Here is a 22,660-nt window from a genome sequence, read left to right on the forward strand (position 1 = left end):
TGACAGCAATCACTCAAGAGTCCAGAAAAGCAGAAAATGAAAAAAAAACTGCAGCTGCTCGAAATTTGAAATAAAACAGAAAATGATAAAACAGTCATCTGGTCAGGCAGCTGGTGTGAGGTGTGAAACAGAGTGAATATTTCAGTTCGGAGAACTTCAGCAACCTGAAAAGCTCAATTCACTAACCTGCCAAAACAAATCCAGATTAAATGAAATCTGCAATCGCTCTTTAGTATCTTTGTTTGCTGCCCAGAAATCAGGGTCAAATGTCTAATAAGAAGTGTTTTGAGCACCTTGTACCCACAATGTGTGTACTTGGTTGTGTTGGAATGATACCAGATTTGGCTGAAGACATTTCACATAGGTATAAACTCACAAATGAGACAGCTAACTATGTATATTTAAATTCATGCTTCTCTCTAACTTTTCCTTTCTAGGAAGTGTGTGCAATGTCATGTATTAAACTACTGGGCAGTGTATCCTGCCAATTGCAGCATCTCGTGTCCTCAAATGGTGGTTGTGGACCAAATTTCAGGTATTTCTGTACTTTGTTGTTTTCTGCTGAATTTAATTTGGAGGTTATGAATTGAGTTTAAATTTACAATAAAATAAATGGATCCACAAATACACACTGCCTTGGGGGCTCTATTTCAGAGATATTTTATTACTACTCAGTTCTGCCCCAATATAATCTATCCAGGCTGCCAGACTTTGACAACAGATTTACTTTATTCCTTTATAGTGATACTACTTGTGTGAGATAAACAACTTCATTTGTGTCCTGAGATAAATCTTCAAATAGAGTGAGACTTCAGGAAATTCCTTGCATAATATTCATGATATTTATAACTTGGAAACAAGCGTGCTAAAAACCAACATGCTCGAAGTACACAGAAAGCAAGGCAACATTTGTATATAAAAAAAATAACATTTCAAGCAATAATAATTCATAATGATTTAGGTATACCAATAACATGGTATTGTGGCAGAATTGAACACTAATCTGCATGTCAAATATTCTGAACATTATATGAACAGTTGAATCATAATTTTGTTAAGACAATGAAAAGAGAGAAAGTAATATGTTAGATGTTCATTCTTAGCAGAAATGCCAATTTTGGATCACTCACCACCCCACCTACTTAAAATATGCATGTCCCATCAATGTTGGACTGCTGAAGAATATATACTGGTTTGCTATTCAATATCAATTTGTTTATTATCATGAGTAATGTTGGTTGTCTCCTGACTTCACTGAAACTGAATTTCAAAAGCGTGCTAAATATAATTATGTTATTACATGTATAGATCACGCAACAGCAGGCAAAATTCTGTTCTGCAGTACACCAAAAAAAATCAAAGATTCTTGGAATTTCCTCAGAAATTTGAAGAAATGCCCTCAACCTCTTTGATTTTGTATTCAGGTAAATGAAATGGGAAACCTTCAGTAGAAAACTATCACAACCCCATTTTGCTAATTATGTCATTTTATATTTCATTGTCAGAATCTGAGGAAGAAAACTCTCAATACTGTGTTTTTCAAGCAAATGATAAATGGTTATATAAATTTAAAATGGTAGCAACTAACACTGAAAAAGAACTCCTTTACATATTGGAAAACCCAGGTGAGTCTTTTATGCAATTGTAAAAGAAAATTAAACTTGTCTGAATGCTTTAAATCACTTCTTTATTGTTAATACTTTTATTATATTTAATTAATTTTCATTTCACTCAATGGATTATTTGAAGCAATAGAGTCTTGCAGCTTAGAAACACACCAGACTACTTAATATCCCTGTAGCAATCATCGTATCCCAATACGAATCCCATTTACCAGCACTTGATCCATAGGCTTCTATGCATTGGCGATTCCAATGCTTGTCCAGATATGATATGGATATTGTGAGAATACCTGGCTCCACCACCTTCTTAGGCAATACTTTGCATGATACACCCTCCCTCTGGGTGAAAAAATAAATGACCACATTGTGGTTTGGTGATTGCCTTAAGGGAACTCCTAAAATGTATTATTAATTGAATCTTAGATTAGAAAATATTAATCTTGGAAGTATAGTTTTGATTCTACAACAAAATCTTAATTTATGAAATCTCATTTATAATTGCATTCCCTCATTAATATTGCTGTCAATAAAAGTGTTCAGAAACTAATTTTGTGCCATCTGTATTTGACCTTTTTCATTGACATGACAGTACTGAGAAATGATTCCTCTCCATATGAATGCAAATGAACACAAAAACAATTTTGTCAAAATAAAGGCAAGTGTGGTTAATTTGAAGTCATGGTTTGCTCAAAAAAAGGAATGAGTTATCTAAACGTTATTTAAACAAGTTTAAAATCATCTCTATTGCTTCTAAACCAGTGCTAAGTTAAATTAACAGATAGTTTGAATTTATTATTTTTGAATACCAAGGAAATGAATCTTAAACCAATGGAATCTGTGAACCCACATCAGTGAAGTTGCATTCTGAGGTCTACGTTTCTTTCATTTGTAGTGCAAAGGGAGAATACTTGCAAAAGGGGTGAATTATTGTGATTCGATGTTCAATGTAAATTAATTGAGATCATCTCAAATATTTGTGAACATCTTATCACATAAGATTCAGTGAAATTTAAGTGTGAAATATTTCTGTTTTAGATACTTCTACAGGCTCTAACTTACATTATTATTTTACAGAATACTATCCTAGACACAAGATTCTTGTGACATTTCTTATCTTCTCTGCTGGTACAATTATCACAGGATTAATTATTGTGATGGTAATCAGGCAAATAATGATGCTTTGGAATTCAAATGAACCAGCCCCCCCTGGAAACAATTGCAAGGTATCTCCTCCACAAAAGGTAGAATTAATAGGCTATAGATTTACAAATCGTCAGAAAGTGTAAAGTTGTTTAGATTATTTCAGGTCATTCTGAAGGTTGAACTGTAATAAAAACACAGCAAAAATAGTGCAGGATTCCAAATTGTTTAATAGGCTATCAAACCAATGATCAGATCATAAAAATGAAGATGGCAATGGTCATTCCATTTGAGGTCACCCAGCAACACTGTCAATCACTAATTATATTATCCAATTATCACAGAATAACTTGAAGATGTCTCCAGCATTACCAATAAACAACATCTGCCCCTGGTTGCTGATGCAAATAAGGCATCAGAATTGAAAAATGCAGTACATTTGAGTGGAATGTAAAAATGGTTGTTGATTCATTTTCAATTGTTTGAAATTTCTAGCCTCAAGTAATTTTCAGACCTCAGTGTTAATTGCTATCCATTAATAACACTTTCTAATCTCGATCTGTTTATATTTCAAACTTGTATAGTTCTAATTTCCCCTAATAGCTCAGCTTAATTTGGCCAGTTTCTTCATTTTCCTTTGATACAATTTACATATACAGCACTCTCTCTTTGTCACCCCCTATTAAGTCTGGAAACCTTAACTTGGTTCAGTCTTATATATTTCAGTCCTGTGAAATGGAATTTTCACTGAAAGACCTGCTTCCACGTAGCTGAATAGTGTTTATTTTACAAACACAAGATATTTGTTGGTCAGCAAGATGTCAAATTTTTGTCAAATATTCTGACTTTAATAACCCTAAATGTATTATATATAATTTAGACTCAGCCTAATGCAAAGTAAATGTGAATTAAGGTCATAAATGTAGTGACCATGCAAAATTCTAGCATTTTATCAAAACATTTTATTTGATAATCTACTGTACTTATGAGAACTATGACTTTTGGAGCCACCAATCTCTGTGCAATATAATATTTGTAAGTAAAACACTGGAAATAATAGCAATAATATCTTGATTTCAATTGTCACAACAAAAGTACAGCATTACAAAATCAGGATCTTTGAAACTAACTTTCAAGGTGATAAATACTGTGATAGTTTAATACCTACAAAGCAGTTTCACGTACGTTTACTGTCTGTTAGATTTCTGATCATTTTGGATTGCTATTTATGTTTTAAATGTTTTGAAATTGTCAATGTATTTTCAATAAATAGAGTTAAGCACATAATGGTTTTATGAAGTAACGTGGGGATAAATTTCCCTTGTCACCAAGCCTAATTTGCTGAAACAGCCATATAAACAACTGCTAATTTTGCTGTTTCTTAAGCATTTGCTTGGCTTTTTCACCAAAATTACAGGATGTATTTCAGAAAATGCAAGAAAATATCTTTTTTTAATCTCTTTACATTTTTAGAAGAAAATCGTGCTGTATCAGAATTATTCGCAGGAAATTTCCATGCATGAAATTTTTGCCCATTTAAAAATTAACTTCTACCATTTGCCTTCTATTACTGTGTGTTTATTACAATCTGTTGTTTTATTGGAAGAGGTTCCTTAAACTTATAATCAATACACTATCCCAAACCTTGGAACTGAGCCTTGTCCAAAGATTGCTGGTATTTAGTTATATTGATATCTGCTCATATGTTATCCATTTTAATGAAAAATGCCCCATTCACCATCTGTTATTTTCTGTTCCTGTGCTATTTTTATATTTATATCCAATCCCGAACTAAAATCCCCAACTTTTCACCATGTGCATCATTATCTTCAATAATTAATTTTAACAATAAACAAAGAGAAGCAGAAAAATATTGGAGTGGATCAAGGATCCTTCATGCACCTTATTTGAATTTGCATTTTACTCAACTACTAATACAATTGGTCTTAAAGAAATGTTTGAATTCTGTTTTAAACCTTTATTATTCATTCAGAAGCAGAATCTTCAACAGGATATTCATCTTGAGTTAATCATATATTTAAATGATACCATTTAATATTTTGATTGTCAATATGTACTTGTCCTTATGTACAAGTGCAAACATTTAAACTTTCTTGTTTATTGGCATAATCCCTTGTTCTTTATAACTGTGAATCTCACTATGATGCACCGTGAGCATTCTGTTCATGAAGTCGGGAAAGAATCAACATTCAACCTTATTATTTATCTTAAATGATCTTTAACTGAGTGAAAAGCAAGAACAGCTTTTCAATTCTGATAAAGTATTTATGCTCATTGTTACATGAAAAGGGTTCCCCTCATAGGATTCTCCTCATTGACCATTCATTTCTAGCATTATTTTGCATATTGTGAACCATTATTGTTTTGTCATTGCATTTAAATATCCTAGACCACAATGGTCAAAGAAGATTTGATCAAATTACACTTTCCACTGCATTATTTCAGCGGGGCATTGTTTTAAATGAATAGTTTAATATCTACACTAATGTTTAGAGGAATATCAACTGATGTGTGATGTGTTTTTTTTAAACTAATATTGGGGTTTAATTTTCATATACATTTTGCGCTCTCACTCATAATTAACAATATAATTATCATGAAGGTGTTGGTTTGAGAGACATTATCTGTCTGAGCATTAATTGTATAAATAATTCTTTAATCAAACTGAGGAAAACATAATCAGAACTATTTCATCTGCAATTTGCACATTAGCTTTTCCCACAATCTACTCACCTCCCATTCCTAGATAAGCGAAAATCCCAGGCTTTTCATTTTCTCAACCATGTTACAATCTTCCACATATCTAAAATGTGCAATAATACTACTGATGGAATGGAAATGGTATAATATAAATGTAAGCTTTCAGTTGATCAACACAACCTGACCTGCAATAATATTTGACCAATTATTTTGCAGTAATTCATCTAATGTACAAGAGTCAATGGTTAACACTGTGCACTTTAGAAAACAATATAATCAGCAATTGATGGAACTGGTACAATTTCTCACCTTAATTCGAGAAATAATGAAATGGCTGTAAAATGTCAATCCTAAATTCTGAAAGACTTTAAACTTGCACTAACAATTAATTGAACTTTTCATATTTATTTTGAATTCTGATGAGTAGAATAAATGGTCATTTATTGCCGACTTTTATTAATTTATTTTAATTTCTCTGTTTTCAAGATTTTTATGTTTGCAGTTGTTGGCTGTAAATTAACTATCTCAAAGAATCTACGTCAATAGTTAACATATGTTAATATGTTGTTTATTCCTGCAGTCTAACAAATTGATGTATTGATTTCCAAAATTGCTGCTAATTAGTCATTGCATGCTGCGAATGGCTTTTAATTAATTCCCTCTAAATGTCAGATAGAGAAACTGAACATGTAAAATGGATGAAATTTGATTAGTTAATAAGGGTTTATTGTTCAAACATAATAAATGTCAAGGAAACTTGTGAAAAATATATTACTCGAGGCCTCTAAATTATTTCTGAAAAAGAAGAGGAAATCCAACTTTCATGCCAAACTTTGCATGCAATTTGATGGCTTCAACTGGCCATCCAATTATGTTCGATTCTCACCCTACATTTGATGCTATGTGATCTATATTGTCCCCCAAAAAATGTATCTTTCTCAAAATTAAATATATGTGACTATCCCTTTGTATTTTTATGAAAATATATTCAGTGAAGAAAATGTTAAACTCACATCAAGAATCATAAAGTTCAAGGTTTTTTCTTCTGAGTACTTCATGTTTCTGCTATGCTGCAGATGGTAGAATATGTGCAATTGAAACAATGCATGCCTGCATGCAGTGTCTATGATGTATACGGTAACTATGCAGACAGACAAGCTACCTACATGCTAGGCCTACTTTGGCATTATTTAAAAGGGATCTGCCAGATAAGGTCTCCGTTCAATCCAACAATGGATACCTACGTCAGGCATGTTCTCAAGTTAAAAGCTTAAAGACAACAAAAAAGTCGGGATAAAAATTTACCCCCATGATTGACATTTCTCATTGGATACAATGCCTCTCTTCCCTGAACTTCATGTCCCCATCTTTTGTATATTGAGCACCATCCCAAATATTTGGGAGACAACCAAAAAATATGTATTTTGTTGCTGTAGATTTAACACTAATTATATAGAAATATGACATGTTCATTAAAGATGGTGATAAAACCAGGGCTAAGAAAATTAGAAGTTAAATCCATTTTATTTAATCGGGATTACAGGCTTTAATACTCAACTGAAATATTGCCATAAAATGCAAACACTGAATAAATCAATCTGGTAGCTTAAACAACAAACCTTGCGCTGAAATTCAAATGTTATTTGTAGCATTTTATATACATTATAGTGCTATTTTAAAAAAAATGTATTTTCTTCAAGTAACAATAGTTGTGACCAGTTTTAGAATAAAAACATAAGATTGTGAATTTATTTTTTCATTCCAAACATGCTCTTGTAACTTATTCTAGCAAAACTAATGGCTTTTGTAATTGAATGTCATGTTTCCAAAATTTCTGTTCAATAAAACCTCATTTGTTGTATTGACAACCATCAAGTTCGTGTTACCTACTTTGCATATTTGGAGAAAACATCAGTGCTGACTGGAGAGAATAAGTCATCCCTTTCTATGTTGCAAAATTGTTTGATGATCTGTGAATTGTGATGAACCTCTTTGCCTCGGCGCATATAAAAAAAAACCCACTGACAATGTTCCTGTTGTGTGAAGACATTGAGACTCATCTAGAAGAGCTGATATGTCCGTTTACCTCTATTCTCTCTACTCCTGAATGTATGGAAGGCATTGCCTGATTGAGGTACCTCCCTGTATTATGAGAAGACTATGTACATTAATATTGAGCGTAACCTTAGTAGCACAAGTCATTTCTTTTAATAGATGAAGTGGAAAGCAGAGACAAGGCTTCCTTCTTCCTAGAATATAATTATGCCTTTAATAACAACATCTCTTTGGCTTGGCTTCGCAGACGAAGATTTATGGAGGGGGTAAAAAGTCCATGTCAGCTGCAGGCTCGTTTGTGGCTGACAAGTCCGATGCGGGACAGGCAGACACGATTGCAGCGGTTGCAAGGGAAAATTGGTTGGTTGGGGTTGGGTGTTGGGTTTTTCCTCCTTTGCCTTTTGTCAGTGAGGTGGGCTCTGCGGTCTTCTTCAAAGGAGGTTGCTGCCCGCCAAACTGTGAGGCGCCAAGATGCACGGTTTGAGGCGTTATCAGCCCACTGGCGGTGGTCAATGTGGCAGGCACCAAGAGATTTCTTTAGGCAGTCCTTGAACCTTTTCTTTGGTGCACCTCTGTCACGGTGGCCAGTGGAGAGCTCGCCATATAACAGGATCTTGGGAAGGCGATGGTCCTCCATTCTGGAGACGTGACCCATCCAGCGCAGCTGGATCTTCAGCAGCGTGGACTCGATGCTGTCGACCTCTGCCATCTCGAGTACTTCAACGTTAGGGGTGTAAGCGCTCCAATGGATGTTGAGGATGGAGCGGAGACAACGCTGGTGGAAGCGTTCTAGGAGCCGTAGGTGGTGCCGGTAGATGACCCATGATTCGGAGCCGAACAGGAGTGTGGGTGTGACAACGGCTCTGTATACGCTTATCTTTGTGAGGTTTTTCAGTTGGTTGTTTTTCCAGACTCTTTTGTGTAGTCTTCCAAAGGCGCTATTTGCCTTGGCGAGTCTGTTGTCTATCTCATTGTCGATCCTTGCATCTGATGAAATGGTGCAGCCGAGATAGGTAAACTGGTTGACCGTTTTGAGTTTTGTGTGCCCGATGGAGATGTGGGGGGGCTGGTAGTCATGGTGGGGAGCTGGCTGATGGAGGACCTCAGTTTTCTTCAGGCTGACTTCCAGGCCAAACATTTTGGCAGTTTCCGCAAAGCAGGACGTCAAGCGCTGAAGAGCTGGCTCTGAATGGGCAACTAAAGCGGCATCGTCTGCAAAGAGTAGTTCACGGACAAGTTTCTCTTGTGTCTTGGTGTGAGCTTGCAGGCGCCTCAGATTGAAGAGACTGCCATCCGTGCGGTACCGGATGTAAACAGCGTCTTCATTGTTGGGGTCTTTCATGGCTTGGTTCAGCATCATGCTGAAGAAGATTGAAAAGAGGGTTGGTAAGAGGGTTGGTGCGAGAACATAACATAACAATTACAGCACGGAAACAGGCCATTAGGCCCTTCTAGTCCGCACCGAACCAAACACTCCTCTTTAGTCCCACCTACCTGCACAATGACCATAAACCTCCACCTTCTTCTCATCCATATACCTGTCCAGCTTTTTCTTAAATAATAAAATTGACTCTGCCGCCACTATTTCTTTCGGAAGCACATTCCACACCGCTACCACTCTCTGAGTAAAGAAGTTCCCCATCATGTTACCTCTAAACCTCTGCCCCTTAACTCTTAACTCATGTCCTCTTGTTTCAATCTCTCCTACACTTAACGGAAATAGTCTATCCACATCCACTCTGTCTATCCCTTTCATAATCTTAAATACCTCTATCAAATCCCCTCTCAACCTTCTACACCCCAAAGAATAAAAACCTAATCTACCCAATCTCCCCCTGTATTCTAGATGCTTAAACCCAGGTAACATTCTGGTAAATCTTCTCTGCACTCTCTCCACTCTGTTTATATCCTTCCTATAATTAGGCGACCAGAACTTCACACAGAACTCTAAATTAGGCCGCACCAACGCCTTATACAATCTCAACATCACTTCCCAGCTCCTATATTCCATGCAATGATTGATAAAGGCCAGCATACTAAAAGCCTTCTTCACCATCCTATTCACATGAGTTTCTACCTTCAGGGAACGATGTACCGTTACTCCTAAATCCTTCTGCTCTTCTGTATTTATCAATGCTCTCCCATTAACTACGTATGTCCTGTTCTGATTCTTCTTACCAAAATGAAGCTCCTCACACTTATCAGCATTAAATTCCATCTGTCATTTTTCAGCCCACTTTTCTAAGCAGCCCAAATCCCTCTGCAATCCTTGAAAACCTTCTTCATTATCCACTATTCCACCTATCTTAGTATCGTCTGCATATTTACTACTCCAATTCACCACCCCATCATCTAGATCATTAATGTATATAACGAACAACAATGGACCCAATACAGATCCCTGAGGCACACCACTGGTCACCGGCCTCCAACCTGACAGACAATTTTCCACTACCACTCTCTGGCCTCTCCCTTTCAGCCAATGTTCAATCCATTTGACTATCTCAAAATTTATACCTAAAGACTGCACCTTCTTAACTAACCTTCCATGTGGTACCTTATCGAAGGCCTTACTGAAGTCCATATAGACGACATCCACCGCGCTACCCTCATCCACATTCCTAGTCACCTCTTCAAAAAATTCAATCAGATTGGTCAAACAGGACCTTCCGCTCACAAATCCGTGTTGAGTGCTCCTGATCAGACCCTGTCTATCTAGATATTTATAAGTACTATCTCTAAGAACTTTCTGCATTAATTTACCTACCACAGACGTCAAACTTACAGGCCGATAATTGCCAGGCTTCCTCCTTGAACCCTTTTTAAATAACGGAACCACATGCGCAATACGCCAATCCTCCGGCACTATCCCCATCTCTAATGACATTTGGAAAATTACTGTCAGAGCCTCTGCTATTTCCTCCTTTACTTCTCTCAATGTCCTGCGGAAGATCCCGTCTGGTCCCGGAGACTTATCCTCAAATATTCCTCAAAAGCCCTAACACTACATCTTTCGTAATCACTATAGTCTCCATATTTACCCAATTTGCCTTTTTTATCTCACATATCTCAATATCCTTCTCCTTGGTGAATACCGAAGAAAAGAAACTGTTCAATATCTCCCCCATTTCTCTAGGCTCCAACACAGTTTTCCGCTCTGATTCTCTAAGGGACCAATTTTGTCTCTCGCTTTCCTTTTACCATTAACATATTTGTAGAACCCTTTTGGATTAATTTTCACCCTGCTTGCTATAGTCTCCTCGTACCTTCTTTTAGCTTTCCTAATTCCTCTCTTAAGATTCCTCTTACATTCAATGTATTTTTCAAACATCTCCATGCTTCTTATACCTAATGTACGCCTCCCTTTTTCTTCGAACCAAGTTTTCAATATTCCTTGAAAACCACGGCTCTCTCAAACCTTTTTCCCCTCCTTTTAACCTAACAGGAACATAAAGCTTTTGCACTCTCAAAATCTGATCTTTAAAAGACTTCCATCTCTCTACTACATCCTGCCTATAAAACAAATTGTCCCAATGCACACCCTGTAAGTCCTTTCGCATCTCCTCAAATCTAGCTTTTCCCCAATCAAAAACCTCAACCCTTGGCCCTGACTTATCTCTTTCCATAATGACATTAAAGCTGATGGCATTATGATCACTGGAACTCCTTCTTTTAACATTGTTCTCATATTTCAAAACCTAACGTGGCTCACAATAATTATTCAAATATCACTCGAATAAACTCTGTGGGCTAAATTGAACATGCAACATAAGAATCAGAATCAGAATTTATTGTCATGAGCAAGTCATAAAATTCAGTGTTTTGTGGCGGTATCATAGTGTAAACGTTCACATACGCCACCTTACAACAAAAATTTTTTTAAACAGTAAAGCAGTATCTTTCGTTGAGGGCTTGTCTTTAGGCTACTAATGGTCTGACTGTAGTCAATGACTATCTTGTTCCTCTCCTCATTCCTCACCACCACCACTTGTGCTCCCCAAGGGCTGGTACTGGCCTCATTAAGTAGCCACTGCACCTCTTCCTGAATAAAGGCCCTGTCCCTGGCACCTGTACCATTTACTTTTGGTGGCAACAGGTTTACAGTCGAGAGAATTGGCAAACAGCAGGGGAAAGGTGATTTTGAGTGTGAGAGTCCGCAGATCATGTATGATGAGCGACTGGGTTTGTTGGCTGTGTGCGATGGGGGGAGGGAGGGGAGGGGAAGACTGAGGGTCAGATGGAGCGCAGTGGGCGATTTGAGAACTGCCGGTTACAGACAGTGAGGGGCAGATGGGGTCCATCGAACTCCATCGTCATGCTTATGACATTGAAAATCAAGTCCCAATAGCAAGGCAGCGCAGAGCTGAGACATCACCAAAAGTTTAGTCTTTATAGTCTGTACCCAGCGTGGCAGAGTCACTACGTAGTAGCTAAGGACATCTGCCATATGTGAACTTAGGCCAAGGAGATCTTTTGGTTTATTGGCCTTAGCCTATAGTGCTGCACCATGGTGGGATGATTGAAGCTCTCTGTGCTTCCACTATCAAACAGGCAACTCATCACATGGCTGTTTACATCATTGACCTGATGAGTAGATGTGGCTGCCCTGGTCAAGTGTGATGGAGGCCAATGTTGGAGCGTTGCTTGTCGCTGCGGCGGCGAAGAGATTGCGTGCTGATTTGGAAGATGGCATTGTCCAAGATGGCAGCTCCCCACAGCCCACTTGTGGTGCTGCTGAGTCCTGAAAACAGTGCCCAAGATGGCAGGTCCCACGACTCGCACGTGGTGCTGCTGGTTCCCAGTGATGGTGGCATCCAAGATGGAGGCCCCCACGGTTCACATGCAGCACTGCTGGGAAGGGGTTTAGCATAGTGTCCCTTCTTCCTGCAGCTGGAGTAGCCCTCAGGTGCTATCCCAGAGTCCTATAGTAGCACTTTGGTGTTCCCAGAGTACAATGACTGTGGTCAGGTTGCTAATGGAACCTGGCAATGGGTGGTAGAAGGCGTTCACGGAATATTATCATGATGGTTGGATCGTTAGCGGAGCAAGGGGGTGGCGGTGAATTCCAAGATGGTAGCTCCTGGAGCAACCACAAGCCGGCTGCATTGTTGGTTGAGTAAGCCTCCATATTCTGGAGAGCCACCTCCAGTGTACCAGCCAGCTCAACTGCCCTCCACATGCTGAGCTCCGCTTGCTCAAATAGTCTTTGGCGGATGTAATTGGACCTGATCCCTGCATCCTCCATGTACTCTGCAGCTGTCACAACCTTACATTCACAGGCCCTTCTGTGGGTTCGCAGGATTCGAAGGTACTCGGCGTTTGACTCCTCCAAGTCACTGCTTTCGGGTCACCAGGAGGTTCTTGGCATACATTTTGTTAATCTTTTCAAGATACTGGCCCTTTAGAATGTCCATGCTCTCCTGATACGATGCGACGTCCCTGATCATGGAGCACACCAGGGTGCCGACTTGTGAGTGCAGTTCCTGTCATTTGCCAGTCTCAGACCATACGATGGCTGAAGAAGCCCGCAGGAATGCCTCAAAACAGTGTAGCCAGAGTTCAAAGTTGGTAGATGCCTCAGGCGTTGAGGGTCAATATCCAGCTTTTCTGGCTTTAGGATCTTCTCCGTTATTAAAAAAATATAGCTGATAAAATTGATGCGCCACCAATAACTCCAAAAGCTTTTATTAGCTATAGAACAAAAGCACGTCAATGCTACTTGACTGTCCTGCACTGAAGAGGGATGTGGAACAGTCACCTTTATTCAGGAGCCTGTGGGAGATGCCACAGGTATAGTCGGCCAATGGGTGTGTCGAAACAGATAAATATATCTTTTTTTTTCTTCTTTGGCTTGGCTTCGTGGATGAAGATTTATGGAGGGGTATGTCCACGTCTGCTGCAGGCTCGTTGATGACTGACAAGTCCGATGCGGGACAGGCAGGCATGGTTGCAGCGGTTGCAGGGGAAAATTGGTTGGTTGGGGTTGGGTGTTGGGTTTTTCCTCCTTTGTCTTTTGTCAGTGAGGTGGGCTCTGCGGTCTTCTTCAAAGGAGGTTGCTGCCCGCCGAACTGTGAGGCGCCAAGATGCATGGTTGGAGGTGATAACAGCCCACTGGCGGTGGTCAATATGGCAGGCACCAAGAGATTTCTTTAAGCAGTCCTTGTACCTCTTCTTTGGTGCACCTCTGTCTCGGTGGCTAGTGGAGAGCTCGCCATATAACACGATCTTGGGAAGGCGATGGTCCTCCATTCTGGAGAAGTCTCCAGATAAATATATACTTACAGTGGTTTACCACAGTTTCATAACTCTAATGAGCATGCCCCCACCAAAATCACAGTCATCCCTTAACACCATTGAAAGGATTCTAAGAGGGTGTAGCACTTTGTGATATAGGAACTAGTCCACTGAAGTGTGCAAGAGACTGCAGAAGATTGCAAATGTGACTCAAGCCATTATACATACCAGCTTTCCTCCCCCCCCCCCCCCCCGATTCCCTCAACTCCATCTACCTCTGCTGCCTTAGTAAAAGCAGCCAACATGTTAAACAGAAATGCATCCTATGCTGTCACACTCTCTTCATCCTCCTACCATTAGGGAGAAGATAGTGTGAGATTACCCACCACCAAATTCCTCTATCAGACACTTGAACAAACACTCATTGATTGGTCTCCAATTTAAATAAAAGGATTGAAATTATGCTCATTACTTCCAGGAGTGGTCTCACCAATGCCCAATACAGTTGCAACAAGACATTACTACATTTGAACTCCATCTCCCCCTTTGCAATAAGGACTAGCACTCATCTTCTGATTGGGCACCCTTCAACCAGATGGCATTAATATCATTAACTTCTTTCCACCCCCCCCCCCGCCCCCAACTCCTCCATCACCTTCCTCTGGCTCGCTCGCTCTCTCTCCAATTTCCCTCTCTCCTTTCATGCAAACATGATAAATTCTTACCTCATTACTTATCAAATCCAATTAATACCTTTTGTTGATGTGGATTCCTCTCCCAGCCAGCAGTGTCTGAATTCTGAGACATCCTGCTTCTGGCTCATTCTCTTTATTCCATGAAGAAGGGCTCACTCCCAAAACATCAGCAATATATCTTTGCACTTTTGGATGCTGAGAAGACTGGCTGAGCTCTTCCAGAATTTCTGTGTTTCCACTACAATCACAGCATCTGCAGACTTTGCTCTTTCACCCAATATTCAATCAAGGAAAGGTAATCATCATCTTGTTAAAGGGCTCAAGACCAAAACATCAGTTATGTATTTTTATTTTCGCTATATAAAAGACACTGTTTGACCTGCTGACGATCTCCAGCTTTGTGTTTTTACTACTTTGTCTTAATTATCAGTTGGTTTGTCAGCATGCTGACATTTTGTGTTTCATGTCTAATGACAGCAGCGTTCTGCAGTCTCTCCATTTAAACAATGTTCTTCTTTTCAGTTCTTCTTGTTAGAGATGATAAATTCACATTTTTCCATCCTTCCTCACCTTATCCTCTACCATTTTTTGACCACCTTATCAACCTTTCATATTACCTTTCTGTATTGCCTGCAAATTTGATTGTAGGAAAAAGTGATCCTTTCATTTGTCATCAATAGCTGTTTTGTGTATGCAGCCATTGTGTGATAACACTGCAAGGCTGTTATCCCTTTGGTATTGTATCTCTGCATATGGCTGGCCTGTCTCCTCTCTGCAGCTCCTCCAACTCCTGGAATTCCCCAATAAAGGTGATTACGCCAGTACGAATCCTGGAATCCGACCAGCAACAGGAGCATTTGTGGTAATAAAATCTATCATCTATTAACTTGTCTTTTGGTGTTATTAAGAGCATGTCAGTCATAAGGAATAATGTTGTCTGTGATATGTCCTGAAGGCACATTTCCAATGGGAAGTCCACAGAAAGTCCTAGAAACTAATGGTGAGTCCTAGGACAGGAAATTGGTACATTTTTGCAATCTACATGGCAGTGTCCTAAAGTCAAACCTTTTTGGTTAGAAATGGGTAAATTATTGGAATGAATAACAGGGATTAAATTCCCACTGGATCCAATATTATTTTTATTGAGTGATATTAAGAATATTGAACCTAAGTTGAAGCTGAATATGTATCAAAAGACGTTTGTTCAAATTGCTTTAGCAATAGCAAGAAAATGTATTGCCATAACTTGGAAGGGTGACACGGATCTGGATATAGAAAGATGGCATACCAAAGTCTGGAGTTGTATACCACTTGAGAAAATTACTTACAATTTAAGAGATAAATATTATATATTTTGGAAGATATGGAGCCCTTATTTACAAAATATGGGTGTTAATGTTTAAATGAGGCTCAGACATTCCCATTTTCCTTAAGGTCTCCATATATTATAATAAATTTTAAAGTAATAGGCACCCCTGTTGAGGGTCTCTTGTCCCTTTCTCACTTTCTTTTTTTCTTTGTAGGGGATAGAAGGGGTGTGTGTGTGTGTGTGTGTGTGGGGGGGGGGTATATAGGGAGGTTTTCTATCTTTTTATATACCACATGTATTTGAATTGATATGAATTTTTTTAATTATGTGTTTTATTTGTATGCTTCTAAATTTATAATTTTTTTTTTAAGTTAGTGAGTCCAAATTCTAACCATGGAAGTTCATGAATTTAGAACACAGTTAGCTAAACAAATTTGGAATGATAGGGATTCTCAGTATGAAAAATATTTATGAAAGTGTAAGATTATCATAAAAACACAACTAATCTTCAGAGAATCATATGTCACAATCAACATGACAGTTCTTTCATTTTCATTTCTATTTACATTCTGTCCCACTACCCAGCCAGATACTAGAACTGGCAGATCCAATCATAGTTCTGGCTGTGGACTTCACCTGATTTAGTAAGAAGCCTAAATTGGTAGATAAGAGCAAGAGAAGGCTGGGGGAGTTGCGAGAGGAACCAACTTGGTATGCTATGGAGCAACTGATATTCTCCTAGAGCAATGCCTTAGCAATCCTACGGATGGGATCATGGACTGCTATGATACTTGCAAATCCTTTGAACACTGCCATACCATGTTTGCAGAACTCTGGGATTCACATGAAAATGAAAAACTGCAAGTGCGTGAAATGTGCAATAAAAGCAGAAAATCCTGGATGCAACCAACACGTTGGGAGCATCTGTGGAAAAAAATACAGATTTAACTTTTCAGTTTGTAAAACTTGAGGTCAGATTGATGAGAGAGAAAGCAGATTATGTTTAAGTTGCAGAAAGAATAGGGGAGTGACGGATGAAAATATCTCTGGTTGGGTGAGAATAGATTTGCCATAGAAAAAGCTGCAGATGATGTTATCTGGTCAATTGATTAAGGGGTGGGGGGATGTTGGAGAGAACACAAAGAAAGAAACATAAAAGCTGTGAAATGCATGAAGGAGGAAGACATTTGAGAGGCGACTTGCAGTGCACTTCTTCATCATCCCTGACAGGAGAATTAAATGTAGCCCTTCCAGTAGGCAGAGTGGGAAAAAGTATATAGAATACTGTGAGCATCTGTGGAAATTAGTAGGCTTCTATTTGGTTTTTACAAGAATAGGTATCTCTTTGTTTACTGTCTGAGTGCCCTGATATTTCCATACACTGAATCAGTAACAGCGTCCACTTGCCATTCAATGAACTCTACCAAAACCATGAAAGTAGCCATTTTATTGCATCTTTTCTGGTATTCAACAACTGAACTTCTCCAACGTTCTCTCATCCAGTAGGGTAACTTATTTAAAGTGATTATTGTCACATTTGTGGCCCGAAATGTGAAGTTAATGAAACATTAAACACAAGTTTTATCAGGTAAACTTCTCAGTGGCTTTATTTTCCCATTTCCTTTGTTCTCCTGCTTGTGTTCTTATCTCTCTCTCATACCACGTGACTTCCGGTACATCTCATACATATTCATTATCATGACATCCCTCCTTTAATCAGAAATAAACTTTACTTTCACTTACCAATATCCCTATGAAACATACAAACATCGTAACTAATGGTAATACTATAACTCAACTACATAAAATTTACTTCCTACAGCACTCATACATGCACTTTATGATATAAGATTAAAATACTGTCCCAAAGTTCTTATTAAAACTATGGCACAAAGTCTTCGTATCGTTTGGGCACTTTCCGGTTTCGTTTCGGCCTGCCTGCGATATTGTCGTCGCTTCTCGGTTGTTCACTCTCAGTGTCGAAAATACTGCTCGCCACGGCTTCGGGTGTTTCTGGCGCTCTAGTCACTTCATCAGGAGTGCTGGTAACTGCCTCTGGAACATCATCAGGTCTCTCAGTTTCAGCATTTCGTATTGGCCTTTCAACCTCTTCGCTCGATGTATCTCTGGACTGGTACCTTTTTACACCTGATACATTTCTCTTATACAGGACTCCAGTCGGAGACTTGACTGTCACCATACTCCCACTTCTGGGTACGACAGTATAGGGTTGATGGTAATAAGGTGTGCCTAGCTTACCACCAGTTTCTTGCCTCGCTAGAACATTATCTCCTGGCATGATGTCTGAGTACTTGGCTCCACGTTTCGAATCTGTGTACAGCTTTGCTGCACCTTTCTTTTCAGCACCGTGGTCCCTCATCTCCTGGCCGTCTCGGATTTCCTTTATTTCTGGCATTTTTTTGCGGATTTTTCTCCCAAAAAATGCTTCTGCAGGACTTTTTCCAGTGGTTGCATGAGGCGTTGCTCGATAGACAGCCACATAAGATAGCAATGCTTCTCGCCAATTTTGTCCTTCTGCGTGTGCAATCCTCAATCGTTTTTCAATGGACTGATTTTGTCTCTCTACTTCCCCATTGGCTTGCGGCCATTTCGGAGTTACTTTATGATGGTGGATACCTGTGGTCCACATGTATTCCGCAAATGTCTCTGAAATGAATTGTGGACCATTGTCAGAGTATAATGTAACAGGTAATCCATATCTTGCGAATATCTCTGCTAACGCTTGTATTGTTTTTTCAGTGGTTGTGGACTTCAACACCACGTACTCATAGTATCTGCTGTAGTAATCTATCACTACCATAATTGATTCACCCGTCGGTAAAGGTCTAAGAAAATCAACAGCTACGTCGATCCATGGTCCAGTCGGGAGTTGCGTACACCGGATCGGTTCTGGCGGATTACTCCTACTTGTGATTTGACATCCGTGACAAGTTTTAACAAATTTCTCTGCGTCTTTATCACAACCTGGCCACCATACCTTGGTCCTGAGGTTTTGCTTGGTACCAACAATACCTAGGTGTCCTTCATGCGCTAAGGATACGATCTTCGGTCTCAATCTTTGCGTAATCACCAATCTGCAACCTCTTAATACACACTGTCCGATGCAACAAAGTTCGTCTCTAATGGGAATGTAAGCCTTGTGAGTACACTTGTCCCATTGTCCACTCTGTATGCATTCTCTTACTTCCATGAGTTCTGGATCACGTTCGGATTCTCTCTCGACTTCCTTCGTAGTCACAGCTTTCGGTGTCGCCTGAATAGCTACGAAGTGTACAAAGCTCTCTGTTTCTGTTCCCAATTCTGACTTGGATTGTGGACCACCATCCTTCACCAATCTGGACAGCGGATCTGCAATGTTTGTTTTCCCTGCAATGTGGATTACTTTATATTTGTAGGGTTGTAGTCTGAGTACCCATCTCTCTATTCTGGCACATGGTTTGGATCTAGGTGCATAGATCACCTCTAATGGCTTATGATCTGTGATGAGTTCAAATTCAATGCCGTATAAATATGCATGGAACCTCTCACAGGCCCATACAAGTCCGAGTGCTTCTTTCTCTGTCTGAGAGTATCTTCTTTCCACATCTGATAACGATCTGCTGGCATAGGCAATGATTCTTGGTCCTCCATCATGCATCTGGACCAACACGGCTCCTAAACCAACCGGGCTGGCATCCGCTATGACTTTGGTTGATGCCGCCGGATCGTAATATCCAAGAGTTTTTGCATCTGTCAGGCTTTGCTTCAGCGCTGTGAACGCTTTCTTCTGTTCAGATCCAAAATGAAATGGTACTCCTTTCCTGGTTAGTTTCCTTAGTGGTTCTGCCACTGTAGCGAAATTAGGAATGAACTTTGCACAAAAATTAACCAATCCCAGGAAACTCCTCACCTCTGTTGCGTTCTGAGGTGCACGTGCCTCTGCAATAGCTTTCACCTTGGCCTCTGCAGGGTTTAGTCCTTCCCGTGTAAGTCTGTGTCCCATGAAGTCCATTTCTGACACACCGAACTGGTACTTGTTTCCATTCACGGTAAGGCCTGCCTCCTGTAGTCTAGATAGTACACGCCTCAACCATTTGTCATGCTCTTCCTTCGTTGGTGCATGAACTATGATGTCGTCAGAAATGTTGGCAACTCCAGGAATGCCTTGAATCACTCGATGGATTTCATACTGGTAGATCTCCGAAACTGCATTAATTCCAAATGATAGTCTCTTGTAACGATACAATCCACAGTGAGTCACAAATATTGTTACATCTCGGGAACCTGGATCCAGCTCTAATTGATGATAGCCCCATTTCAGATCAATTTTTGAGAATACCTTGCTGGTAGTTAGTTCTTGAAGTATTTCCTCCACCGTTCGTATAGGGTGTCGTTCTCTAATTATAGCTTCATTGGCCATTCTCATGTCAACACATAGTCTTATGTCACCCTTTGGTTTGGGCACAATCACTACGGGACTGACCCATTGTGTTGAATGTTCCACCGGTTCAATAATGTCTTGTTCGATCAATTCTTTAATTTTGGCTTCGACTTTCCCACGAAGTCCAAACGGAGTTCGGCACATTGGTTGTGCCTTGGGTTTGACCGTTTCATCTACCGCTAGCTTTAATTGTCGACCTTTCAGCTTTCCTACTCCTTGGAAGACTGCGGGGAATTCTTGCTTCATATCCTTGTATGACTGAATTGAATTGACACAAGCTCCAATATGAAGTATTGCCAGGTCTTGCGCTGTGCTTCTACTCAGCAATGGTTCTCCCCTCTCTTCTATGACCATAAACTCTGCTTCGGTGTACTTATCTCCAGCTTCAACAGTTGCAGTAAAACATCCAATGGTGTGCAATGGCTTTGTTGATGTGTATGGATACAGTTTCTTGGAACACTTCTTTGAGGTACAGATGATCTTTTTCCTTTTCAACTTCTCTCATAAATGTCGATCAATCACATTACTGTCACTGCCTGAGTCTACAATGACCTGCACTGCTGTACTTCATTCAACGTAAATTGGTAACAACTCTGTTCCTCCTGGGTATCATGATCGTCACTGTCTATCTGGCGAATGGTATCTTTCTTTCCAGGATAGTTTCCTTTCCCCCAGGCTTTGCCTTTGGAAGTTGTACTCTTCCTCTTCTGGTCTGCATTGGACTTGCTTTTGCACTTCTTTGCAAAGTGGTCCTTACCTCCGCACTTTCTGCAAACTTTGCCTTTGGCCGGGCAATATGGGTCTTTTCCAAAGTGACCTCGGTTTCCACATCGATAACACTCCATGTCCTGTGTCGGCGTATATCTTGGCTGATTATGGCGATGTGAGAGCCTCTTAATTTGCTGGCTTGAGTTGTCTTTCAGGGTCATTGTATGAAATTGCCCTTCAACAGCCTCTAATGCAGCAGCAATGGTTAAAGCATCAGTGAGTTCCAACTCACTCCCTCTTTCCAGTAGACGTCTTCTGAGTTTATCTGATCTACAGTGCTGTACGACTTGATCCAGTAATTGGTTGTCCAAATCAGCTGGCATGTAATTGCATCTAACAGCTAGCTGGCGTAGTCTCATCACGTACTGAGCAATTGTCTGGCCATCTTCCTGTCTCGTTCTCCGAAACAAATGGCGTTGAAATGTAGCATTCGGTGTCACTACATAATGTGCATTTAATGCATCTACCGCTTTCCGGTACTCATCCTTTCTTCCTGTATTCAAAAGTGTCTTAAATGTTTCCCGAACTGAGGGTCCTGCAGTGAAGAGAAGTAACGCCCTTCTCTGCACTTTTTGTTCAACTGTACCGGTATCTAGAAATAGGCCACGACTGTCAGCGTAGGATTCAAATTCTTCCAGCCATGCCTTCCACTTCACACTTACAGTGCTTGCATCACCCGTTGGGTCAAAATGAGCAATTCCACTATGTGTTAGAAAGTCACTGTCTGCCCCAGCCATGAGGAAATATTCCAGCCCCAAAAGTACTAAGCGAAGAGAAAATTCTTATCACCTTGAAGTTGTCTGTAATCCTCTGTAATCTTGTTTAGTCTTTAATTTTCTTCAAGCTTCTTTCATCCTCGTCGCCAATGTCACATTTGTGGCCAGAAATGTGAAGTTAATGAAACATTAAACACAAGTTTTATCAGGTAAACTTCTCAGTGGCTTTATTTTCCCGTTTCCTTTGTTCTCCTGCTTGTGTTCTTATCTCTCTCTCATACCACGTGACTTCCGGTACATCTCATACATATTCATTATCATGACAATTATCATATTAGTAGACATGTCAAGCTCTTGTAGATGGGTGATCTCCACTGTGACATTGCAACATCCTCTTAGAAAGAAGGTATAAGCTTGTAAAGCCTTCATGTCATCCAGTCTTATTGACAACCATGAAAGAGCCTTCTGCACATAAGTAGTAGCAATTCTATGCTTGTTGCCAAAATGCTTCTTCAGTAAAAACTTAGCCCTTTTGAATCCTTTTTTCGGGGCCAAATGATATAAACTCCTTACAAGTTCCTGTGGTTGTCCACTCATGAACTGTTCCAAATAATATAGACACTCCTCCACATTTTGACTGTTAACTTCAATACTGCATTCAAAGTGTTTCATAAATGCTTGGAATTGAAGTGGATCACCATACAAAACTTAAATCTTTCTCTTAGGCAGAGAAAAGAGAGAGACTATAACTGAAATAACTATGCAACTATTTCATCTTGCCTTCTCCTGCCTGAGCGTACATTACTTTGTTCACCTGGATTTCTGTTAACTGCCACACCTCTGTCCACTGGAGTCATTATTGGTGTTTGAGATTTGGCAATACTGTGCTTTAACCCATTTGTTCAGGTCCATAGATGACTTGTAACTGTAGCACTAGGTATTAAATATTTCCTTTTTCT

The 22,660-nt window shown here is 39.7% G+C and overlaps 1 protein-coding gene across 11 annotated transcripts in view; it reads left to right on the plus strand.

The window, feature by feature from the left end:
* itgb8 (integrin, beta 8) overlaps nt 1–22,660 on the plus strand; it is a 145,042-nt gene that overhangs the window by 87,296 nt on the left and 35,086 nt on the right. For 3 of the 11 annotated variants that reach the window (XM_069913839.1, XM_069913840.1, XM_069913835.1), the window contains exons 12-15: nt 438–535; nt 1,309–1,424; nt 1,506–1,625; nt 2,697–7,351. In XM_069913839.1, the coding sequence (XP_069769940.1) occupies nt 438–535; nt 1,309–1,424; nt 1,506–1,625; nt 2,697–2,908 (546 nt within the window). In that variant the 3' untranslated portion in view covers nt 2,909–7,351. Of the gene's footprint in view, nt 1–437; nt 536–1,308; nt 1,425–1,505; nt 1,626–2,696; nt 7,352–22,660 lie in introns of those variants that run through there. The other 8 variants (XM_069913836.1, XM_069913837.1, XM_069913838.1 and 5 more) reach the window with 6 other exon arrangements.

Source organism: Narcine bancroftii, chromosome 1 (assembly GCF_036971445.1).
Source record: "Narcine bancroftii isolate sNarBan1 chromosome 1, sNarBan1.hap1, whole genome shotgun sequence".
Lineage (NCBI taxonomy): Eukaryota > Metazoa > Chordata > Chondrichthyes > Torpediniformes > Narcinidae > Narcine > Narcine bancroftii.